This window comes from Spodoptera frugiperda, chromosome 20 (assembly GCF_023101765.2).
Source record: "Spodoptera frugiperda isolate SF20-4 chromosome 20, AGI-APGP_CSIRO_Sfru_2.0, whole genome shotgun sequence".
In the NCBI taxonomy this organism is placed as follows: domain Eukaryota; kingdom Metazoa; phylum Arthropoda; class Insecta; order Lepidoptera; family Noctuidae; genus Spodoptera; species Spodoptera frugiperda.
This window is the reverse complement of record NC_064231.1, coordinates 12,625,466-12,651,448: the sequence shown is the minus strand read 5'-3', so window position 1 is coordinate 12,651,448 and position 25,983 is coordinate 12,625,466. Positions and strand designations below refer to the sequence as shown.

General features: G+C 32.4%; 2 protein-coding genes across 9 annotated transcripts in view; one reads left to right on the top strand and one right to left on the bottom strand.

Moving 5' to 3' along the window:
- The first annotated feature begins 1,205 nt into the window (after positions 1 to 1,205).
- On the top strand, positions 1,206 to 20,635 carry LOC118281512 (elongation of very long chain fatty acids protein). Of its 7 annotated transcripts, none has more exons than XM_035602100.2 (7): positions 1,206 to 1,352; positions 14,426 to 14,524; positions 15,117 to 15,170; positions 15,660 to 15,850; positions 17,083 to 17,157; positions 17,560 to 17,859; positions 18,389 to 18,741. In XM_035602100.2, the coding sequence occupies exons 2-7, from the start codon at positions 14,464 to 14,466 to the stop codon at positions 18,599 to 18,601; spliced, it is 894 nt and encodes a 297-aa protein (XP_035457993.1). In that variant the 5' UTR covers positions 1,206 to 1,352; positions 14,426 to 14,463; the 3' UTR covers positions 18,602 to 18,741. The 7 variants fall into 7 exon arrangements, with proteins under 7 accessions (XP_035457993.1, XP_035458025.1, XP_035457981.1 ...); XM_035602088.2 differs by having other exon boundaries at positions 1,235 to 1,453; XM_035602094.2 differs by lacking the exon at positions 1,206 to 1,352 and adding an exon at positions 5,130 to 5,465.
- LOC118282200 (elongation of very long chain fatty acids protein AAEL008004) overlaps positions 20,482 to 25,983 on the bottom strand; it is a 38,297-nt gene continuing 32,795 nt past the window's right edge. For both annotated transcript variants that reach the window (XM_035603160.2, XM_035603161.2), the window contains exons 2-6: positions 25,406 to 25,565; positions 24,761 to 24,951; positions 24,250 to 24,330; positions 22,389 to 22,688; positions 20,482 to 22,154 (exon numbers count right to left, since the gene is read on the bottom strand). In XM_035603160.2, coding sequence (XP_035459053.1) covers positions 21,864 to 22,154; positions 22,389 to 22,688; positions 24,250 to 24,330; positions 24,761 to 24,951; positions 25,406 to 25,466 — 924 coding nt within the window. In that variant the 5' untranslated portion in view covers positions 25,467 to 25,565 and the 3' untranslated portion in view covers positions 20,482 to 21,863. The remainder of the gene's footprint in view (positions 22,155 to 22,388; positions 22,689 to 24,249; positions 24,331 to 24,760; positions 24,952 to 25,405; positions 25,566 to 25,983) is intronic.

Genomic DNA, 25,983 nt, shown 5'->3' with positions numbered 1-25,983 from the left:
AACACCCGTTTCTTGTGCTTACACAGTAACCGCATATTTGTTTTGGGTTACTTGTTGAAATAAATTAATGATTGTATGTGTGAGTCAGTATCATTCAGGATCCTTCTTAATTGGGTTTTAAGAATAACCCAGTTAAATGTAATAGTTAATTAAAATGTCATAATAATTATTATTCCCAAAAATAAATGACTTAATCATACTAATACGATAAATGTTTAAAGTTTATTTGTTTGGATGTTTGTTTTAAAAGAATTTTGTGCCGTCAATCACGCCGAAACTACTGAACGGATTTTGGTATACAGACAGAGTATGAGCTGACTAGGGTACAATACTTTTTATCCAACTGGAACGCGGGCGAAATCGCTTGCAGAAGCTTGTGTTAAAATAAATGTATAACACATGTTGTACTACGTGGGCAAGCTATGCTTTGGCAGGAACGGGCCGATTAAAGTTTCAGTCTTGAAGTAGGTGATACCACGCTCTCAGGGAAAACCGGTATGACCATGGGTGTGACACAGCGCTTGCATTTTGTTTCAACGTGTGAGTGAAGTTTGCAATCGATAATTAAATCATTACCAACTCATCAACCCCTTTTTTGAGGGGGTAATAGTTAAAATCATCCTTTGTCTACTCCCGCCTTGGTCGACGGGAGGATAGTGTCAGACTCTTACTGACTAAAAACCACCCCGTTCCTTCTCCTGCTTTGAGGCGGAGCCCTTGGTAAAATGTTACGTTGTCCGCAATTCCAGGACTCATTAACCCCCAAATTATAATTCCAGAAGAACACGAGAAGGGTATCAAAATAATTATAATTCCAGGTACACGAGCAATGCAGGTTAAAATTTTTAATAATTCCATAATTATTAAAAATAATATTGAATTATCGTCTCAAAATTAATGCACTCACAGAAAAAACATCCAAAACAGATTCACACATTTAATGCTCAAAATCCAAAACCCTCATATAAAATAAAAACAAAAAAAAAACTTCATTATTACTCGCTCACACTCACAACCTACCCAATACAGGGACCTGCCAATACATCGCAAATATTCAACCAAACGTTATGTATACTTACACATACACTGTAATATATACCAAAACCGTTTACCGTTTAAAAAAACCTCGCATATAATACAAATAGTTACAATACTAGCAAAGATTAGCATGGAATTAAGCGCTCATCACCATACACATGACATCTTAATGTAGGTACATATTAATAAATGGTCAGTACAAATTTTCATCACACCGCGAGCAGACTTGGTGCAAGACAGTCTGTTTTGAAAAAATAATTTTACTGTTTTTATTTTTTTCTTTCTCGTGTTCGAAAGTGAAGTGTTTAAAGCCAGTGAGTAATTTAGTTTTATGGTATATTTTTGCCAACCTTTTTGGATAATTTCCCTTAGGGTTGTATGTTAATGTTTTAACGAGGAGCTTGCGGTCCCTAAGGTATGAAATGTTCATTGTTCAATCCTTTAATTTTTTACAGTAATTTTTATTACGTTTTCTTAATTTTAAAAAGCGGTGTTTACAATTTTGGTGTCGTGCATTATTTTGGAAAGCAATACTAATAATAATTTGTGTCTTAAATTGGAGTACTATGTCATGCCTCCTTTTGTTTCCTAATTAGTGTTATTTCTTTTTAACAAAACAAATTAAACCAATAAATGAATTAAAATAACATAAAAAGTGTGTAGTAGACAAAAGTAACTCATTTTTAGACGACAATATAAAAAAAAGCATGAAAAAATTTTAATGATCATAAAAAATATTCACGTATATTTATTACTGTATTACTAAACACATAATAAAATTGTGTTTTATAGAAAAAACATGATATTAATACATGAAAATAACGTTAATTTCTTAGCGACACAATGTTTACGATTGTAATAACTTACTGGAGTTTATTTTATCATATGTTCGCCACCTAGAAATAATATATAAAAATGACCTTATGTTTTGCTATATTATACCTAAAGAGAAATGCTTCATACACACATAAAATCACGTTTTTGTTCCACTTAGATTAATCATTAACTGTTTCTCAAAACAATTATTTACTTAAACTAAATCATTTTAAAATATGTACGTATTTGACGTCAAATCAAATCAATACATAAACTAAACGTTCACATTAAGTATTCTTAACATTATTTAATCAGTTCTGGGCAAGCTATTTCATGAAGTATCTAAGGAAAATAGACTTAATGTATGATAAAATATGTACCTATAAAAGCAAAATAAATCGGAAGTATGTACTATATCTATTATAATTAGTTTTAGAGCCGATTTTAATTAACAGATTTTTTTTATTCGTTGAAGTAAATTGACTTCTGACAATTTTTCATTAAATTTCAATTATATTCAGTGCTACACATAGCTTATCATTGGAGGAAACGAACTCAACTCAGCTAAGCTAAGTTTATTATATATGGAAATATGCGTGCTATCCATGTGAGCTATAGATGGGTCTCGACTATCGATACATAGTTTACTTGAGCTGCGCATCTTCCTCACACAGTTACATAGCTTAGTATCAGTGGAAACGGTTACATAGATTCACAGTTTAGCTCTTACATCTAAATTGAATCCAATAGTTGTATGTACGTAGGAACACTCAGCTCCTCATTATACGAAATTCTTAAGTCATAGTCATATTTATGGATACAATAGTATCTGCATTTGAAGTGGTTGTCTACGAAGTGTAGAACATTGTCCAAGTAATTTCATACGCGTAAGTAGATGCTCACGATTTTGGTATTATTAGTTTCATTTAATTGCGAGCTTTACTACGACGAAGGGCAACATTTAAGGCTGGATTGACCGGAGTGATACCACGGCGTCACAACGACCGACGTGAAACAACGCTTGCGTTGTGTTTCGTTGTGTGAGGTTACTGCTGGTCGCACTAACCCTCCTTCTCGATCCCCGATTCCCTAACAACCCTTAAATTCCTAACCCCTGAAATACCGGCAACACACTTGTAACACCTTTGGTATTTTGGGTGTCCATGAGCGACGGTGGTTGCTTACCATCAGGTGATCCGTTTGCTCGTTTACCGACTTATACCATAAAACAAACAAAAACAGTGGAAGTAATTTGCGGTTTTTGAGATCCTCCTATAATCAATAATTTGTATCCTTTAAAACCGTGTCAAGACCGCGAATGACTAACTCAGTATTTGCAAGAAAATTTGCCGGATTCGTATCAGTTTTGGCAGCCATTAAGAGCTTGAAGACTTGGTAAAAACCCAGCAGGCCGGATTTACTAAAAGAAAGTTACGCAACTTCAGTTTGACAGTTACGCATTACACACGTGTTTGTTACACATGCAACTAAGTGACACAGATTAAAAACTAATTTAGAGATGGAAAAAGAAATTGTTCATGTACCTTTGATGAGACGTTGGCGTCAGATAAATTCCAATAAAAGTCCCGTCAAAATCGGTCCAGCTGTTTCAGAGATTAGCCCGTACACACAGACAAAAAATAATTTTGTTCTAAGAACACATACTTCTAAAAAGTGCTAGCATAAATATAATGACAGTCATAATATACTTTAATCTATCTCATAATATATTTTACAAAAATATTCTATTAAATAAATGATTTCAATTATGCAACGTAGTTACATTATAATTATAATTAATAATTATCATAACTTTTATGAAAATTATAATTAAAACCATATTCGCACATGACGTCAAGGTTAAAATCGAATAATAGGATTAAACGAAATACATTAATAAAATTATATTTTCGCACTAACTGAATTTATAATACATAATTGAATTGAATCTATATAACAATACATAATATATTATATTACATTTACATAAATTTATAGTACACTACTTACATGTTAATTATAATTTTTAATTTAATTAAATAGACTATTATTTGAAGTGAAAATAATATCGTACTGGAATTTCGTACTACAAACTGAGAAACTTGCTGGCCAAAGGCCTATTCCCACATAGAGAAGGTTTGAGCGTTAATCACCACGCTTGCTCAATGCAGGTTGGTGGTTTTAAACGTATCTACAATTAGAAATTATAAGCCCAGGATTCCTTACGATGTTTTCTTTCAACATTTGTCAGTGGTGTCTAAATAACTTAAAAAGTACGTATACATAGAAATGTATACTTACTTTTGCACCACAAAATGATAGTTTATGCTATCAAAAACATACAAATTCGCACTTATTGTCAAAATAAAATTTGGTAACAATACTTTCTTAAAATTTTAAAATAATACTATCTAAGTATGTAAATTCTAGAAAAGTTTTTGTATAAGAATGAATTGTTTATAGTCATATACCTTCGTTATTTTTTTATATATTTTTTACGTTGTTTTGTATTTAAAGGTAGCACGCGACAAATTACCTAAATGTCAATAGTGTGAACTTATAATGGTGTTTCTAACTATACATACAAAAGGCAATAATTAGTGGGTAACTAATGAACACATTGCTTAGGAAAACAATATAATAAGTACATGTAGGGAAAAGAAATCATTAAAGGGAAGGTTAATGTTAATGATTAACTACTTGCATTTTTTTCTTGTAAGTATAGGAAGAAAACAACACAAATATAGGTGGAACTATACAAAGGATTCTGATATTTGTTTGTCACATATTTAACAACATTAAAAAGATTCCGAAACCAGTAAATCAACTAACAAATTCTATCATTTTTTAGCAAGCGTATTTTTTTTCGTAAACTTTACTTATTGTACTTATATTCAAACAAATCTTATAATTGAGAGATACTTAAAAATATTTTCTTAATATATTAACATTTACACATTACATAAAGCAAATGCTTTTCCACCTTCATAGAAGTACCTGATAAACTTATGTGACTGATAGTGCACACAAATTACTTTCTTAATTTAAACCTTTCTGGTACATAGTGGCTATCCAGACATAATGAAATAAGTCCTAATACAAAAAAAAATGTTTGTAAGTTATGTAGAAACGTAGGGCCTATTGACTATCAAAGCGTTACCCAAGGACGTTAAGCGGTGTAAACATAAATGTGCGCAAAATGTCACCGTTCCATTTAAAAAATGCTTTAGTTCGGTCAGTCTACCATCGCCGAGCCGTGGGTTGGCCGCGCCCTTGTCGTCCAGGCCTCAGACTGACCCACATTTCCCCACAACCACGCCACGATCCCACAAACAATACTCCTTAGTCACGCAATTATTGAAAAAAGTAATTCCGCTGTCAAAAATAATCATCCTGTCACATTTTAGTCAGTGTTTCGACCGCAAACTGTCTTTACGTATTAATTTTACTTTCGTTTCGTTAATTTTAGTTTATTTTCGTTCTTAGGTACTTGTTTATTCATTTGTAGAATGTACTTTTTCTAAAGATTGATTTCGGTTTCAACTGTTGAATCAAACCAGAAGAATCCAAAGGGATTCTTCTTTTTCGCGTGGGAGGAGACGAATCTTCGGGTAAGTACGTTGCAATTTTTAAAGAGCGTTCTTAGTATATTTCTTGAAGATTATTTGAAAAATCTGCAAAGAAACATTAGACAAATTGTTAACAATGACTGCAAGGCAGTAAAATTTTGTCCCTACTGACTTCAAATTTTGATACTATCTTTGCGTTATTTGTAAAGAATTGTATGTAACAATAGCTGATTCAGCAAAACCTGTTTTTTTTTTGTAAAACAATCCGAATTTACCTATTTCTATAGCGAAACACATTGAATTTAGACTTTCAAAAGTAAAAATTCGTCATACAAAATGATTAATTATATTATATTTCCCATTCTTTGTATTGGTTAGATGACATCAGACTAAGTTACATTTTTTCTAAGAATACTTTCTTTCTTAGTAAACCAAGGCCTTGCCTATAAACTGACGTAAGTACCAGCTGAAGGTGCTTCAAAGAAAGTTAAATCATTTTGAACTCTAATCCTGGGCCAAAGGTACCAATTTTGCTTTTATTTACTATTATCTGAAATGGCATGAGGGTAGTAATCAGTACTGAGTTATTGTGAAGGATAATGTCCAGTAATAAAACATCCTACTAATATTTTTATTATAACTTTCGTGAGACATACTAAATTATTATGTTATTAGCTTACTCACGAAACTGTTTGACGAGGAACTTGACCAGTTTCAAACCATGCTGGAGACTCATATTCATATTTGACAATAACGATGACAATAGCCGCGTCGTGTGTCGCGGAATGCTATTCATGAATATGAGCATCTAGCATGACTTGAAACTAGGCAAGTTTCTCGTCAAACAGTAAGAGATTGAGCCGATACAAAATAATCATCCTACTAATATTATAAATGCGAAAATTTGTGAGTATGGATGTTTGTTGTTCTTTCACGCAAAAACTACTAGAGGGATCGAAATGCAATTTGGAATAGGAATCGATTATGGTCTGGAATAATACATATACTATTTTTTATCACACGGGAATGTAGGCGAAGCCACTAGCAGAATCTAGTAATGTATAATTTAATTAATATTAACAAACTATTAGGAAATATTTATTGTTATTAACACAGTTTGTTCACAACTAAATGCTAAAACAATTAAAAAAGATAGCATGTTATTATGATAACAATAATATTAGAAACTAATATTACTAAACTTTTATAACAGTTGAGTCAATTTTAAATAATTTCTCATATTGATTGGCGTATCCATTCCCAAGCCATTTTAGACAATAGGTAGTTAGTAGTAGTATTAAGCATTGTTTGATTCACACGTTGATTATTATAGGATTGATAAATACCTAACTGTTACTTGGTGTTAAAAAAGACATATTGGTTGTGTGGTCACAAATACAAACAAATTCTTTTGTTTAGAGTGTTTTTCCATCAGAGATGTGCTATGTATGTAGCTATGCTAGGAAGATGTAAAAGCTAAGCTGTTTTAAATAAGCTATGTAGCTGTGCGAGTAGGATGTGCTACGAAGATTCACTGCCCCAAAGTAGATTTGCCAGGATGATGCGCAGCTCGATGCGATGTATCTTTCCATATAAAAACATAGTTTAGCTGCATCCGTCCCCACCAGTGCTAATCGAGTGCACCAATGAATATGATTGGTGGAAGCCGAACGCATCGACAGGAACGTAGCATAGCACATATCTGGTGAATAAAAAACCGACTTAAAAAATATAAATTTAAAACAAAAAGTTAAAACTAAAAAGCATAAAATGACTATTATAAGTACTAACTGGGAGATTAAAAGTCGAATAATTCGCCTATTATAATGCTTTTCTATCACATACAGATAAATTAGATGCTCATAAAATTAAATGATACCCTTTACTAACGTGTCTGAGAAGTAATTAATTAATAATGTGAATTAGATTTTTTAATTTTCTACGTTGACTTTCCAGGACGTTCATAACAAGTTACAGCGGTATATGGACTGAGAAACGTCAGAGTTGACCTCATAATATATTGTGTTATATGACTCTAGTTAATTGTTATTATATTTACTAAGATTTAAATACAAAAACTTATGTACTTAGTACTTAATTATTATACTTTTCGACTGTTTGTGAGGAACGTGACTTCCATTGAATTTGTTTTATAATATTGCGCTTTTTTCAATAACTTTTTTACGAGTATTTTAACTACCTTGTGAGCAATATAATTTGACAAAATGCCGTCATACTTTACCTAATTATCTCAGATAAACGACATTTTGTTCAAATATTTAGCAAGTATCACCTAAGTGTCCATTTCCTGAGCTAGCTTAGCATTAAAATATCATTATATATATTTTGCAATGTTTTCATAAGGATCTTACACGAGGTGCCATTATTATTTTATTTAACGCTTTATGCACATTATTAAAATAAATGGCGAGCACTAAACATCAGTTGTAGTAAGACACTGACGATCAAAATGCCAAATGCATAATAACTATCATTCTTATTGTCATTGTATTAAAATGACCTCTTTGTTGAAAGGAATAACACTTTTTTTGTTACCTATTCTTTCTAATTTAATTACAACTGATACGATTTGAATTACAAAAGATATTTCAGTAGGTAGTGACTATTTTCGTCAGTTTATTTTACTTCTATGTTGGTACAATGTATGCTCTTAAGAAATCCTCATCATAAGTATAAATTCTAACGGATTTATTTTCTATAACTTGCTATTTCTACTTTCTCGTTTTCTTTTAATCATAGCGTAATGTTTAATAGCCTATAACCTTCCTAGATAAGTGTAATGACTATTCAACACTCAAAATTTTTTTGAAAACGGACCATTCGTTTCGGATATTATTACGTTTGAAACATAGAAGTAAACTTTTCAGCTTTATTTGATATATTATACATAATAAATTAATTAATAATAACGATTTACCCACGTAAATATACTGAGAAAAGCTCTACTAGTTTCAAGTCACTCTTCGCGGACGCGGCGATGCGACATAGCCTACACTACACTAACGTATTTGTCAAGACGATGTATATGTACTTAGGTGTCTAGGGAGTTTACCATCATAATAGAATTATTATTCTGCGCTGTACATTTTATACTGGTATCTGAGCAGTACATTATTAATTTACATTTACCTATTATAGTCCAGAAACAATGTGATGATGAAATATGCTGTGATTATAGCAGAGAGATAAGATTTTATTACTTAGTTGATAATAAAGAGATAATTATCTATAATAAGGGCTGATGATTACTTAAACTGTTCCTTAGTAATGATTTTGTTCTGAAAACAATTGCTAAGGACTGGGTTAAGTATTGATTAATGGTTGTGAGTGCAGCGGTTAGTAGCTGTTAGACCCGAATTTTGTTCACTCGAGTTTGGCAAATGAACTACTTTCAGTTTTAAATATTTCAAGGGCCAGTCTTGCCCTAGGCAAATTAAAAAAAACGTTATAAATATGTAGGAAAAGATTTGTGGCGACACTCTGACAAGTGACAACTGACAGATGACAGAAGTCGCACATAGACTATCGACGTGCAAAATCAACGGATGACGTCATAAATATCCTGCATCGCACATACGAAGTTTACATGCGAATTAACACGGATAGAAAATCCCAACGAACAACAGTTAGGCAGAAAGCCCGCCAGGCTGATCACCTTGCCTGGTCGGAGGATCTTTCTTTTCTTAGGGAACTTTACTCTCTGTTCCCTAAAGATTTAATTTAACTGATTAGTATTCGTGCTATTTTTATTTCTATTTATGTAGGTTTATGGTTGCTTTTCATTTAATCGGTATAGGTACTATTCAATTCTGTACGATATTCTTGACTATCTCCGTCGTCTTTACAGTGTCTAACACTTGTACAATAATGCCTCATTAGTAATGCAAATATTATCCTACATTTATTGCATTTATTGAAATAGTAGCACTATGTTTGAGATTTTCATTTACAATTATTGTAATAAGCAGCATTTCCAAGGAATTCACGAATTTTCTGTGTCTAATTCCCAAGAATCGGATAAAATTGGTTACTGAAATAGTAAAGAAGTCAAATGCAATAAAAGTAATAAAAAAAAAAAAATCGTAAACTTACTGCTTAATCATAAAAAAAATATGTCAGATACATCAATCTGTCACCCCATATAAAGCCTTTGCTCGTTTTGAAGTGTAAAAGAATAGTTGGTTATAGTTATATTTGTCTAGGTAAGCGTAGTGTAGGGTGCCCTCCAGCTAGATGAAGTGAAGATATACGCATGGTGGCTGGTAGGAGTTGGATGCGTAGAGCCGAAGATCGAGCTCAGTTGCGTGCTATTCTATGTCAATCAGTGGACGAGAACAGACTGATGATGATGATGATTATATTTTTCTAATTTTTAAGTGACTGACCCGAGTCCATACATAAAATCGGTCATAAGTATTTACTTATTTTATCATGTCACGGCCCCACACCGAAACGAAAACACGCGCTTTAAAACTCAATCACTTTTTAAACATTGTGAAAGTGCGTTCGCGTTCACGCATGTGATTCATGCATAAAAATAAAAAAGACATCGTCGTCGCCGTAGGCCGGATTTTTGGTGCACTTTTATGTTACGGTAGAAGGAAAAAGTTGTTTCGGTTGCTTTTTATAACTGTCAGTAAGGAATATGTTTTCTTGTTGCTTGTTGAGACCACTTTCGCTGACTGTATCGTGGTTCACTTTAACCACAGGACTTTGCGCCCGCGCGGTCGCAGACGCCGCGGCGACAATTGCCGCGACTCGTTTAACTTTCAGGTTATTGAGTTATTAAGCTTTCTGATCTTTTAATTTCTTTTTTTTTCATTGATATGGAATTTATAATATTACTGATAATTAATATAGTGTGTATGTGAAATCTTATCATGTTTGTAAATGCATCCACGATACAGGAGAAAATATTAGTGTGAGGCAACGGCAATTTTTTTTTTCTATTAAAAATCGGAGCGTCTGTTTGTTTAAAATAACTGCTTTTTATTATTTACAAGCATATGAATAGACATACGATACTTACACCAAAATTACATTTTTAAAATTTTTTTCAGTCTTTCTGTCTGTCTGTCTGTCTTTCTATCTGTTTGTTGTTAGTAAACCATTAGCCACTAATTACTAAACATTTTAGACAGCACTCAAGTTAACTTTGTTTTTATAGGTCACATTTTGTTGTACCTTCGTACTTAAACAACAATCAATCATAATTAATGATGGCCAAACTTTCCAGCACGCTATCTCACGTGTGATTGTTATCTACCCTTAATTATTATTTTTTTAGAGCTCTCCTATTAATAGACAAAAACAACGTCACGCCTTTTTGTCCCCGAAGGAGTAGGCAGAGGTGCATCTGCACATTACAGCACGTAATGCCATAGTACAAATGTACACCCACTTTCCACCATTTGTGTTATTAGTCCCATGTAATAGGGGGTGGATCTATTGCGATATAACGGACACAAATCCAGACTCCGTGCTACTACTGAGAAATTTTCAAAAAACCGAAAAGAGCTCAGTAATACTTTTGCCCAACCCGGAAATTGAACCCAAGACCCCTTGTCCGGCAGTCGCATGTGCGACCACTGGACCAACGAGGCAGTGCTATTAATAGCTTTAATAATAATAGCTATACAAAAGAATAATAAAACTCTGAAACAATTGTCTCTCTTAGGAAGTAATTTTTAGATAGCGATCTTTATCGTGATCATGTTTTTATCTAATTTGATCTTGTAGTAAAAAAATAACTATGTCTTGTATAGAAATCATATTTTATGTTAATATTTTTATGTTTTTTTTTTTTATTTTAAAAAGTATACTGTATCTTTAATGTAATAAAATTAATTTATGTAAAGTCTAGCTGGCCCAGTAAACTTCGTACTGGCTCCAACAATTTTTCTCACCCTTTAAGCCTTCCCTAGACCTGTACAAATAATTTTAAATCGAAAATTGTCAAATTGGTCCAGCAGTTCTCGAGCTTTGGCGATTATTATTTCAGTAACACAAACAAAACTATTTGCTTGTTTGTACTCAGAAGATAAAATATGTTTAATACACATGTTATTTCCTTCTTAATACGTTGTATTTCCTCCTCGATATTCTCAGTAATATATTCCGGATAATATATAAAATTATATTGTTATCTTGAAAATGTTATATAAATAGGTGGTGTAGTACAAATCCGACAAAACAACAAAATAAAAATATACGTGTAAATACTTTTTCATTACCTAACCGACGGACTAAGCAGTTTTTTAATTTTCATACCCCGGCATCATCATCATATTTGGTTTTCGAAAATTATTTCTCATAAATGTACTACGAAGATTGGAATTGTTCTTAGTTATGTGTGCATTTCTAACTATCCCTTTAGGGAATTAGGTAAGACATTCTGTATACAAAGTAAATTGAAATTAATTTTCTTTACTTTTGATTAATGTTTTGTATCAATCAAGTTTTGTAATGATTCTCAGTATCAAAACATGACTTTGATGAATTGTAGGGCCCTTGACATAAAGAAAGCTGTAAGGACGAGGCGGCCATTATTTATTTAAGTTACATATTGAGGCCGGAGTAAATATAAACAGACGGACAGACAGACAGGTTTCTGAAGTAAACAAAGGGTTTCCTTCGACATGTAATGATCATTGTGTCAAGTGGTTTGACCAAATAATACATGAATAATATATTTTTTTGTGTTAAGTGGTAGTGCATTGAAGATCTGCTTTCCTTTATACATATATGAAAAAGGATTTAAATTAAAAGTTGAAGTTGAGTTTGCAATTTAATCCACCAATTTTAATTTTAATATAAGGTGAATTTATTTACGGGTCTGAAATACAATTGAGATAGGTGTTTGGTAGTAGACGATGGTTGACAATTGAATACTATTTTATTTAAAAATAAGAACTCATCTATATATTAATACGTGATGCAAAAACTTTTGACCCCTTTTTACGAAAATTGCGCGGACGTAGGAGCATAAAATTTGGTACACTTATAGTTTATGTGTAGGAGAAGTGCAGAACGCTAATATTTTTCAAAAATAATGCTTATAAAGTACATTAAATCAATAAATAAAACATTACACACACATGCATAGTATCTGATCGTATTTGACAAAACGTCAAAATTGCCAGACATTGCGATGATATTCTCACGTCTTATATGAATACAGTTTTATAAAAGAGTTTGTTTGAGTTTGAGTTAAATAAAATTATCCTTGAACGTATGATAAGTAGTATTGTAAATTAAATCGTATATGGTCGAATTTCGACCACTAGGCGACCACTAGTAATCATTAATATGTCTGAGTATAAGTTTATGTTTTTGTATCTAAGGTTTTTTTTTTGAGTGGAGGAATTCATCTTATTACTTCTCCCGCCTTGGTCAAGGCGAGAGGGAGTATCAGACTCTTACTGACTAAAAACTACCTCGTTCGTACTCCTGCTTTCGAGTGTATATATACTCAATACTCATACACTCCTATCATTTGATAAAATATTATATATTTTGACGTAAGTATGTATTTATAGTAATTTGCAAGGAAATATGTATAAATGCCTATATTTCACGGTTGTTGCCGTCCTAATGGATAATTTAATATATTTTTGGAATCCTTGAAATTTTTGACGTCATCGTTCTAAGTCTACGGTACACTGATTTTCTGAATTGGAAAATTACCGCATATAACGGTCTGAATAATTTAATGTTTTTTTTCACACAAAATTTTGTTGTACGTGGTTATTTTAGTTTAATTTTAGGCGTAATTTTTTGCTATTCTAACAATAGCCAACCAAAATGCGCAAATTATATTTAAACTAAAAATAACAGGTTAGGTTGGACGATATTATAAGGATTTTACGTTAAAAAAGTTATTTACATTAACGAAATAATGTTTCTTAATTGTTTTGGTAATAGACGTATATTCTAATAAGTAATCTAAGAGCCATTTCTTTGATGATTCAATATAAGTCATAATTAAATGCATTCCAAAGTGTAATTAAGTAGCTAATGACATAATAGCCTAGTTTCCTACTAGTCAAATTCGATACCTTTTTCGAAATGCCAAAAACTATATTTCTTATGAATTTAGTATGAAATACTGCAGCCTGTTTCACCGCCTTCATATAATTCTGTGCTACATAAACTTATACGACAGATAGTACATACAAATTACATTCTTAATTCAAAGTTATATGATACATAGCAGCTATCCAGACATTGTGAAACAAGTCCTTACAGTAATATTATGTTACTCGACTTGTTATGAAAACACGTGAAGCTCACCTGCACATTATTATTTTGACTAAACCTAAAATTAATAAACACATTTGCTCCCGTTACTAGGTAAACCCAATGATGGCTCCTGAATTTGCTTAAACAAAATCACGTTGCATTTTGATCCTTATACCAACGACATAACGATCACCCTTAAAATATATTGTAACCGCAACCTTGCAACATTTTCCCTATTAGATAACGGGCACTAAGTACTAAAATAATTAAATAATTTAGTTTGTGTTCAGGATTCGTAAAGGTCGGATGGTAATGTTCTAGTTTTATTATTAAATTCTTATTTGTTTTACATCTTGTGCAAACTGTGTAACAGTTTTTGTGTAGTGAATAATTTTGTAACAGTTATCCGTTAATAACAGTTTAATTTTAATCTTTGTTTTCTTATTTGGTTTAAAATAACCGTATGTATTAGTTACTTTCCTTGACAAAATAATTTATTTTACAATTTTTTTACAAATATTATAGAATAAATTCATGACGGGTTTTGCGTTTGCTCGGGATCTTGTAATGCAACAAAGAAATTATTAAAAATAAAATACCGATTTCACACCTCTTAATTTTTCCACGACAATAGGTAATACTGAGGAATTGTTCCATTCAGTGCAGTCGTTTGGAACTTATACACCTACAATTTATGTCTGGAATAAAAATAACTTAATTTATGTTTTATATTGTTACAGTTGCAGAATTAGTAAAAACATCACAGAATTAATTTAAAATGAATTCACTCATCGGACTTAACCCGAAAAATCCCAGTTGGGATTTGAACAAAAGTAAATGTGAGTATTTCATTATTTTTTTATTTTATTTTCTGTTATCCTTAAAAGTGGTAGGTACGGCGTACATGTATGAGTTAAGTACCTACCTATTTACTCGTAATAAATATTTTTCTACGAGTTTACAATACTGTTGTGGCGACACATGACAAGTGACAGATGACAGAAGTCGCACATAGACGATCGACGATCAAATCAACGGATGACGTCATAAATCCTATATCGCTCAACGAACAACAGTTGGGCTGAAAGCCTGTCAGCTATGATCACCTCGATTGGTCGGAGGATCCTCCTTTTCTTAGAGAACTTTATTGGTCCCCAAAATGTTCTAGCATTTCTGGTGCCTGTCATACCAAAAATGTTATTTGCATGCATAAATTCATGGGAAAATTTGTTTATCTACTGAGTGTTAACCTATTCTATTATTAAGAAAATATGGTGGACAATATTTTGAACGTATTGATTTAAGAGGTTATCAAGTTTCTTCTGCGAAATATTCGCTTAGATGTAAAACTTATACTTTTAATATTTAATCATAATATTTCCATTACTAATTTATATAATATTTTTCTTTGCATAAACGTTCAATGAAAAGGCGGCGTTAATTCTACAAGTAAATTCACAAGTCATGGCGTCGTCTGTACTGTCTGTTAGTATATTATACAATTATGTAGTCTTATACTCCATTTAGTTTATTGGTTCAATCCCCTAAATAGTGCTAATGGATTATTCAGTCTAGACTATCAATAGAAACCTATAGAAAATCCTTTAGCAACGCCGTGCTGGTGACCAATAACCCCTCATAGCGTTTAACAGGTTCAATGTAGGTGTGATGTGATTGTTAATCGTAGTGTCACGGTGAGCATCGGTCCTGATATTATTATTATTATTTATAAAACTCAGTGCCAACTTGCCACGTGCTCCACCGTAGGCCGCATCATCACTTACCATCAGATGAGATAGCGGCCAAACGTCGACCCATTAAAAGTAAAAAAACTCTAAAATAGTGGTCAAAGGAAAATTGAAAAAAAAAAAATGTAGGTACCTGTAAATGTAGTTACTTACATAAGTAGAATAAGGACACAATGGATATAAAGCAACAACAATCATTATAATAGGTTCGACATCCTCATTCCAGATGAAGAAATCGATGAGCTTCCATTCATGGCTTCGCTTGGACCAGTTCTCACCATCCTGGCGGTCTACCTAGTCTTCGTGTTGAAGATTGGACCAGTGTTTATGAGGAAACGAGAGGGATACAAGCTAACATATACGCTTCTCATCTACAACGCCATCCAAGTCGCTTTTTCTGTTTATCTGGTTTACAGGGTAAGTTTTGCTTTGAAATACATATTTCGACTTCAATATAGAGTGGTTTCCTAAATTATGATTTATATGGAAATAATACGCGTGTTATGGATGGCTTCCCTACTAACGATATAACGTATACTCGGGCTGCGCATCTTCCTCGTACAACTATATAGCTTAATAGCAGTGGAAACGGTCATATTATAGTTTCGAAGCTTAGCTATTACATCTTCCTAGCATAGCTACATAGCACATATCTGATGTCAAAGCACTTTAAAAGCCTGCCAGTCTGATTTTGAATTCGATTTAAAGTTTAATAATCATAAATCATCAACACTACAATTAACTGGGTCCATATTAACATTCACTTTCGCTAATATTGACCTTAAGAGTAAACAAAATTGGCACACGAACAACATAATGGTTTTCCCTAAACTATATTATGTCAACATGACATAATAACGCGTAGCTTTGTAGAATTAGGTAACCAAACAGAGTAATTATTCCGCAAAAGTACTCGGAAACTATGTGATGTACAAACATACTTACTAATTGTTTGAATTGCATAATTTTGATAAACTCACGCTTAAGATGGGGGTTCTAATTTAAACTTCACGCTGTTTGGCCAGAATCTTGAGCATCTATGGCTTTATAACTCGTTACGGTTGCTAAGCAACCGAGAAAATTATAATGAGGTATTTTTATTGGTGCGATGTGTATCAGTGTGAATAAAGCAGTAGGGTTTTGCTGATTTAGATGTTGATAAGAGCCTAATGCGTCAGAAGGTATATAAAAAATATGTAAACTACAATTTGAATAACTTTGCCTTCTGAAGTTCTGACCAAAAGGGGGTAAGCGACATTTTTTTGCAATATTGAGTTGTATACATATTCGGAATCAGCTATCTTTTGTCCATCGAATGATGTGTTTAACTCAATATCACAAACAATGGCGCTTACTCTCTTTTGGCCGGTAGGCATCGGTATGTACAATGTAGGTAAAATGCAACTAAAATCATGCATTCAAAGAAAACAGGCTAATAAACAATAAATGTTTTCATCAAAAATGAATTAGGTACCTATTTTCTTTGCGCTAGACTTAATTTAACTGGAAACCGTTGTATTCCGTTAAACTCATTTAAAATTCATTATCATCATTATCAGCCCGTTCCCGTTCACTACTAAACATAATTAGGCCTCTCCATTCAAAATTACTAGACTAAAATACTTAATTACAACATCATCTATTTCCAGTTCTTGTTGGACCTTCTCAACATGGGTCTGGTTCCAAAGAAGTGTTACATGAATGAAGAAAATTCCAGAAACAGAGTAAGTGTCAAAACCATCAAATTTGTAAAGCATAGTTTGTATACCTTTGAAAAAGCTCGCAATGATATCTATAGATAGTACTGTATGTAGTACTACATGTATGATGACAGTTGTGATCAATGCTTAAAGCGTTAACTGCCGAAAGAAAACTGTTGAAGAAAATCTTCTGCGTCGATTATCAGTGACCGACGTGGCGGTTAGCGTGTTATTGACAACACTGAAGACTAATAGTTACTCGTTCGCCAATAAAATAGTTTTTTATTGTAAAAAAATAATCGCCACATTTTAACTGCCACTTATAAATACTGTAACTTCTTTCTTGAAAACTGTGCTTACCAATCCTTCAACCATTCACCAGAAATATTTTTTATTAGAATTAATTATTTTAATTTTATGTTTCAGATCCTTATGGGCACATACCTGTATCTAGCAGCCAAGCTAACAGAACTTTTAGATACCGTATTTTTCGTCCTAAGAAAGAAAAACAACCAAATTACCTTTCTCCATCTATATCATCACACAGTCATGGTGATTGGCACATGGGTTTTGCTCAAATATTGGCCGTCACATACGCTTATATTCATCGGATTCCTGAATTCACTGGTGCATGTATTTATGTACACGTATTATGGATTGGCTGCGTTGGGCCCAAATGTGGCCAAATATTTGTGGTGGAAGAAATACATGACGAAGTTTCAGTTGGTAAGTTTGTTTTATTGGATTTATGAAAGTAAATATTTTTCTACTTTTATTTTCGAAGAGAAGAAAGAAACCTAGCTTTTGAGGAAAATGATCCAGGATAGTAGATATCTTCAAAACCTATAAATAAAATAAATAAAAAACAAAATATCTCCCCATCCATTTCGATCACGGTGGCCAGTCTGTCTAACTAGACTAGGCCACTACACAGTAGATTTTATAGTGCACAAGTGTGTGCGCAAACACAGGTGCACTCTCTGTTCCTTCATTCTCTAAACCCTATGGGATGGAAGACCGATCCGACCGGAGAAAGATCAGGCGCTCAGGTACGGACGGCTTCTGGGGTACGTAGTTTAATTTTACTGAGACCACTGACCGTCAATAAGCCTGCTTGCGGGCAGTCAGTCAAAAAAAGTCCGCAGTCACCACCTATATTTAAGACTATTTTGAGATAGATCTCTAAAGCCTTATTCTCTTAATGACGCTTAATATAAAACCAGCTTACAATAACAAATAATTTGTTTATCCACAGATCCAGTTTGTATCAATCATCGTCCAATACATAGCAACTGTACGAGTGTCAGAGTGTCCACCAGCCAGGGGCGTCGCCATATTTGTGTCTTGCAACACTGGAGTCATTCTCCTACTCTTCCTCAACTTCTACCGTCAGAACTACAATAAAAGAAGAGGGGGAATCGTCTGCAATGAGTCCCTACCATCGCTGTGCCTACCAAAAGAAGAATAGTGCAATATTAAACTAATAAGTGATAAAAACGATTTATCTGTGATGACATTGACATTTTTAGTTTCGAAATTTCGAAAAGGGTTTGGGAAATAATTTCGTAATTGTTTTGAAAAATTTTATTTCGTAATTATTGTTGTAAATAGTGTATTATTTATTATCTTTTTAATGTAATGTACTTATGAAATGTAATTGAATAACACATTTTTATTTTTCGTAAACTGAATGGAGCTAAATTGTCGAATAGTTCCATAAGATTTTTTAGGCTGTGAGGTTTTACTGATTGATTTTCTGTATTTTTTTAAACTATCATAGTAGTTGCTTAAATTTAAATGATGAATTATGCTATAGCACATATAGTTCTCAATATCTATTTGGCACAAGACATATTGATTATTTATGAATTCGTATTTCATATTCCCGGGGTACAGAGATCAGAATTATCAGCCTGTATATGAACCCAAACTGTATTTACTTAAATCTTAAATCTAAAATACCTTTTTGTTATCTAAACAAAACCATAATGAATACTAATTAAAACTTAGTAGCATTTATTTATATCTTCACCGCTATCAGCTGCAAGATATCCAGTGTTGGACAAAGGCCTGGCCATAGCTGTGGACAGAACTTATCCAATGCTAACCCATGATATTGTTGACATGGTATAAGCAGGCGTTTAAATTGTGTTTTATTCAAAATTGTGCCTTAAAACGTTGAACTTAAATACTGAAGTAATTTCACTCGATATAGTATTTGTATAAATAGATATAATATTTAAATTATTTGAAATAATAAATCTAACGATAACTTTTAGAGAAATACATGAGAGTAAGTAGACTCAATACGTATTTTACACATATTGGTATGTTTTTATATGTGGGTATCTTATACCCACAGATTGAATTGTACCTTAATATTGTCATGTTATTATGTACTACTATATATCTATGTTAATTTACTTTCAATACTAGTTCTGATTATGATATTTATGATATGATACTTTTAGGATCCCATTGTTCTTTACTAACATTACTTAACCTGTCGTATGCAGGAACGCAGATCTACGCGAGACACAATGTATTTTCTATTGTTGTCTTATATACGGCATACGAAGGGTTAAGACAAACAAATTAAATTCTTACCTTCTTGAAAGTTATTTCCATTTAAATATCTATCCAGTAAACTTGCTTAAACAAAATCACTCTATTTCATCCTCCAATTTTTTACTCAAATATTTGACATGAAAAATAAGCAACGAATTTTGATATAACTGTCATAATTATGTTTATATTAAACACCTTATGTTTTGAAATTTTATGTTTATGAATAAATAATGATCGCATTATTTATTCGAATGTTTAAATAAACCTATTTCAAATACAAAATATTTATTAAAAAGTTTTTTGTCACTATTACATGGGACTTATAACACAAATGGTGAAAAGTGAGTAACTTACATGTAATTTGCTCTTCTGTCTACCCCTTCGGGGATAAAAGGTGTGACGTTGTATTTTTGGCACTATTTTGAAAATACCTTTACCAGAATAATTTAAAATGGGTTTATTTTATTAATATTATGCAATATTACTTTGATATTTTAGAGAAATTATACAAGATGGTTGTTTAAAATTCAATGTTTTTATTATTGTACTACAGCGAAAGATATTTTTTAGGTTTTGTAAATTATAATTTGTATGAATAAATGTTAGGTTGAAATAAATAATAATTTGTATCAGGTTTTTTTATTATTATATATCACCATTGACATCATGGCATAGGACACAAAATATAAGTTTATGTATAAACTTATATAAAGTCGATGGGACATAAATGGGCTTCAGAAGTGTATTAAAAGGTTGAAAGAAAAAATAAAACAAAACAAATATCGTAGTCACATATATTGTTAAACATTATAAACCCGATTACGCAAATGTACAATTCTTTAATCTATAAATGTGCAACTACAGTATATGAAAGATGCTTGAACAATTGCTTATTTTGGTTAAAGGTAAACATACTTAACTATAACAAAATAAACATAAAATACGTAATCAGCACTCAATAAGGGACTGTATGTGACCAGAGAGCGCTAGTGTCACAAAATCTTGTAACCAACGCCATCTAGTGGGCGGGACGCAGAAACTTTCATCTCAGTCACGCAATTTTTCTCCTTTGATGTTAAGTTTTAAAATCTTGGTCAAGCACTGTATCTGTATTATTTTTGTTATAGTTAATTATGCTATCATCGAGTCACATTTTGGTATTGAGCTTATAGAAATCTAAATTCCTATAATACGTCTGATAATTGTAGAAAACCAGTACAATCTGATAAGTAACCTTACTATTAAATTCGTAGAAAAATATCTAGGTGGTTAGAGTATGTACCTACTTACACGTGATTTATTTTTGAGAGCTATCTTAAAACCATTTTAAAGAAACTCAGAAAAGAACAATCATTAGTGGAAAATAAATAGCAGAATATTTTTATGTATGCAGCAACATGAAGCTTAAGGGTTTGCATGAACTTTTTACAAAATATAAAATTGGGGCTAGCATTTTTGGCAATTTCTTTAAAAATATTTGCCATAATAATATCCCGAGGGTCCTTGACCCCGATTTAAATTCAGCTAGAAATAAATTCATCTAACAGTATTTATGCCAACTGGAAGAAATACTCTAAATAATTGGAAGACAATTTAATTTTATCACGTTTTCTTACAGTTGTATTGACAATAAAAAAGTATGAAAATAAGACCAAAATTATTCACTGAATAAAAGAAAATAACGTATTCATAATTAGATCTGCATAAACTAGTTGCTTTAATAAATCACTGCATCCACATAACATAAAGATTTGATCGAAAAATTAACTGCAGATGCATCAAAGTACACACTTTGATTCATGGCAATATATTCATCTTAATTTAAACAATAATGTCTTAAATACATGATCGTAACAATCTATATTATATACACCATAACATTCTTATCCATAACTGAAGACGTAATATAATTATAAAACAATTTAAATCCAACAAATTAGAAGTACTATACACAGCATTTGATAACATCAAAACGATGTTAGATGTTGAACAAGTACTTTCTAATCCAGTAACGGTCAAAGATATTGAATTTGATCAAGAATTTGTTCATCATTCGTTACTTAGATATCTTCTAAAATTAATCAATATTCAAAATTAGCTACAACTAAAATTGGTATTGGTATTAAACAATAAAATATTTACATGTCAAATGTTGAAATTGTTTATTCAACCTTCTTGCCATTGGCAATCTTTTTGCCATTAGCGGTTCCATTGGCAGTTCCATTAGCAGCGAGTTTGCCATTCGCATGGCCGTTGCTCTTAATTTCTTTAGCATCTGTTTTCTTCTCATCTCCTTTCTTGGTAGGTTTGCCATATGCCTTGTAGTAGAAATCGTAGAAGAGGTAGTAGAAGAAGATGGAGTTAGGTAGAGTGAAGACGACGGACCAGCGAGGGTAGCCGCAGTCGTAGAAGAGAAGCTGCGCGGAGTGGAGGAAGGCGATGCAGAACTGGAGCTGGAAGAAGATAATAATTCGGATTAGACATGACAAAAATCAAAAGTAGGAGAAAAATTGTGTTACAATTTGCTGATACATGTTTCTTATCATGCCGCATAAAAAATAAGAAATGCAAAAGAGACACTCGTATACATATTTGTACTCGTTACTCGTTTAAAGCAAAATACTAATTACTAAATAACACTGCACTTAGTCTGTTTAGAAAATCGTTGAAAATTTTTTAAATCTTACCATTTGCAGTGTAGTGATGTATTTCTTCCAGAACAGGTATCTTTGGAACTGGGGTCCCATGGCTGAGAACATGTAGTAGGTGTACATAATAATGTGAACGAAGGAGTTTATGACTCCGATGAGGGTGCCGTGACCTCCTGGGTAGTACTTGGTGGCTCCCCAGGATATCATAGGCATCACAGTATGGTGGTACATATGGAGGAAAGTGATCTGTCTATCCTTTTTCCTGATAACGAAGAAAATCGTGTCGAGTAGTTCAGACATTTTCGCCAGGAAGTATATGTAGACACCTCTCGCAACCTGGAAATTTTGAAAGACATGGATTGTATTAGAATTGTTATTACAAAAAAAAAATGCCTATCTAAAAGACCTATTTGGTTATTAGCTGTATTAAGCACCGTGGGGGCACCGGAGCAGGTCTATTGGAGGTTCCGGTGCCCCTTACAGTTGCTGAGGATGGCCACAGCAGTGGTTTTAGTGAGAAAATCCCACACTCCCTTTGTCTTTTATCCCCAGAAAGCTAGGTACCTTATGAAGGTTTCCCCCCATCATCAAAAAAAGTACCTTTAGCAAATTCAGAATTTACTATTTGATTTCCACAAAACGAATAGGTAAGTCAATGAGAACTATGTTCATAATTGACTGATTACCAAATCAGATCAATCTTAACTCCTACAAGATTCACATAACTGCTAATAATGATATTGCTCATAGCGATGAGATGCCAATAAAGAAAGCAATTAAACTCTTTAAAAAACATTACTGTACCTATAGCATTAAACCTATGACTATTATACAAGCTTTTATTACAAAGTAATGGTTAAATACTCTAAGATTTACTAGAGCGGTCTTAATTAACAACGGCTGATAACAGTACTTGAGAGTAACTACTGTTTATAACGAGTAACTTGGCCATACACATTGCTGTTGTGAATGCTTTGGGAGTTTCTAACTTCATCTCATTTAGGTGTAATGGTTAGTTGTACGGTTATAGTTTAACCGTATTATGCAGACTGGTTTATATTAGGTTACGAGTTGTTAATACAAAGATATTTTTGCATATTTATAAAAAAATTATATTTTAAATTACAAATTTACATTACATTGTTTTGATGACAATATTTTAGTGTGAGTGACATTTTGTACTATGTCGAATGCCAATTAATTATGAACTTTATTTATTTTGGATTTATATTCCGACTTAAAATATTTATAGTGGATTTTTTTCATTTAAGTACCTAATCTATTACTTTGAATAGCGGGTGTCAAGAATCTCTATTCACCTCATTAATTGCATTTTAACTTTCAAAAGTGCTCGTAATCGTCTAATGAATTTAGTTTATTTTAACTTTGTTTTTGTATTGCCTTACTGACCAAATATGCAAATAACATTCAATTAATGATCTTATTGATAGTTATTATGGTAATTAGGATATTTGCATAATACCTCAAATCGTATAAGTGTATGATTACCCGCTTCCGAAGCTTATGTAATAATTAAAAACATCACAAATCACGAAAATACTGAATAGAGATGTTGATTGTTGACCCACCTACTCGTTATAAGGCATAGATAAATCACACATTATTGTTTTCTAAGATGTTTCTGGGCCTATTAACACGTTAACTGCCACGTAGGTCCCCGGCGACCTACGTTAGTGGAGGATTTGCCTTCAACAGTTTTCTGATGGCAGTTAAAGGCTTAATTTTTAAAATGATTAGTTTTGGAACCAGGTTAAGGTAAAGCTCATTTTACACCTCCACGGAATAAAAAAGAAAAGAAAGATAGTTCTAATGAAGTTTGTCTCTATGTTTTGTAAACAAATATTAATGTCACGGCACAAATACCGCAGATACTCACTCTCATACCCTCCGGCGATCTTGAGAAGTCAACCGGTTGACATTTCCAACTATAAGTCCTCAACCAGCCCGCGTCGAGGCCCTGAAATCATAGAACAACAATTTTATTTAATATCACTTTCTTCGACTTTGTTTCTTTAATGGTGTTGCGTCTGCATAGTAACGGTTTTTCTAGGGTCCTAAATATAAACCGTCATTTTTACAAATTATTACAATTTATTTTTAATATTTTTAATTATTTTTAAGGCTGTATTTCATATTATAACAGGACGTTTTTAAAAGGTTAAGACAACATTTCTATTCAAATATAAGAAAAAAATAATTCTCATTTTTCTTTGGAAGATCTTAGCCATTTAGATTCTCTTGTATATTCTGATAACGTTGTTACTTGGGACAAGCAATTTGTGGATCATACAAAGATGCAATGTTTCGTGCAAAATATAATTGCTGCATTCATTATTAAAGTGACGTCATTTAGTAGGGAAAAACGCCAATTGTCTCAGACTACTCACCTCATGGAACAACCATACGCTAACGACGACTTGTATAAAATTATAAATGACTAAAGTCTTTTGTAATTGGAAGGGTTTCTTGTCTGCCATGTACCTCGGCCCCCATTTCAACGAGAAGTATAGGTACAGGCCGATGATAGTGAGACCAGGCAACGGATCTTTTATCAGAAACCAGTCGTTTGTTCTGGGATCTGGAATGTGAGAAAAAAGAATATTAGTAAATCATAGAAGTAATGTGATGGAAGCTATAAAAATACGTTTGTATTAGGTTTGCTTATGGGTAAGTGTGTTCTATCGTAGACTGCATCATCGCTTAAAATCAGGCGAGATAGCGGCTTAACACCGACCCATAAGCAATAAACAAAGGTTGTGTCTTGTATATTCTACATATTCTTTTGGGACATAGTTAAGGTAAATAAATGTATGTATGCTATCTCAAGACAATATTTTATTTCAAGGAAAATATAAGGTATTCATTTTTTTAACTTCTAAATCGATTTTGATTAACATTCTACTGTCTAACTAAACTACTTAGTTTTATGTTCTCGCTTACCCCTTTCACAACTTAATGGATGGATGTAATGCAGCCTTAAAGATTTTCATAGAAATAATTTAAATTTTACATAATAAACATAAATTACTCACCAGCTAATTCGACAAATAAGTGATGGTAAGTTCTTGAGAAAGAATTGTTGAAAAGCGCCATCTTCTATTGGTTTTAGGTACTACTTGCACAGAAAACTTCTAGTCGTTTGTCATGAAAGGCTCCGCTGCATTGTATGGTTGAATTACTGATCCGTTATGCCTGAAACAAAGAAAAATAGATTATTAGATAAGTTATAAACGATATTAAAGTTTGTCTAGTCATACAAACATAACCAGAAATGATAATACAGTCTTAAAAAGTGTTTACAAAAAATATGTGATTACTGATTACTGTAGGTTAAAAAAATATTCCATAAGACTAATTACTGCAAAAATAGGAATCTATGCAACATCTGTGAAGGAGGTTAATAGGTAAAAGTTTCATAGAAAAATGTCTGGAGAAGATAAGACAAGACTTATTTATGTCTGGCGCCAAAATCAGACAATATTAAATATAACTCGATGGCTAGCGTGACCTAGACAGTTTATTTATAGCAAAATTAAAACAGAACTTACTATAATGGACGTAACATAATAATAATTTAGGAACAACAAAGCTTACATTAGACTACTACAAT

Bases quoted from the DNA above. Each gene is read 5' to 3' on its own strand.
- LOC118281512 (XM_035602100.2), top strand. From the start codon at position 14,464: ATGAATTCACTCATCGGACTTAACCCGAAAAATCCCAGTTGGGATTTG. The intron at 15,171-15,659 runs GTTAGTATATTA...TCCTCATTCCAG, and splicing joins TGGCGTCGTCTGTACTGTCT to ATGAAGAAATCGATGAGCTT. The intron at 15,851-17,082 runs GTAAGTTTTGCT...ATCTATTTCCAG, and splicing joins CTGTTTATCTGGTTTACAGG to TTCTTGTTGGACCTTCTCAA.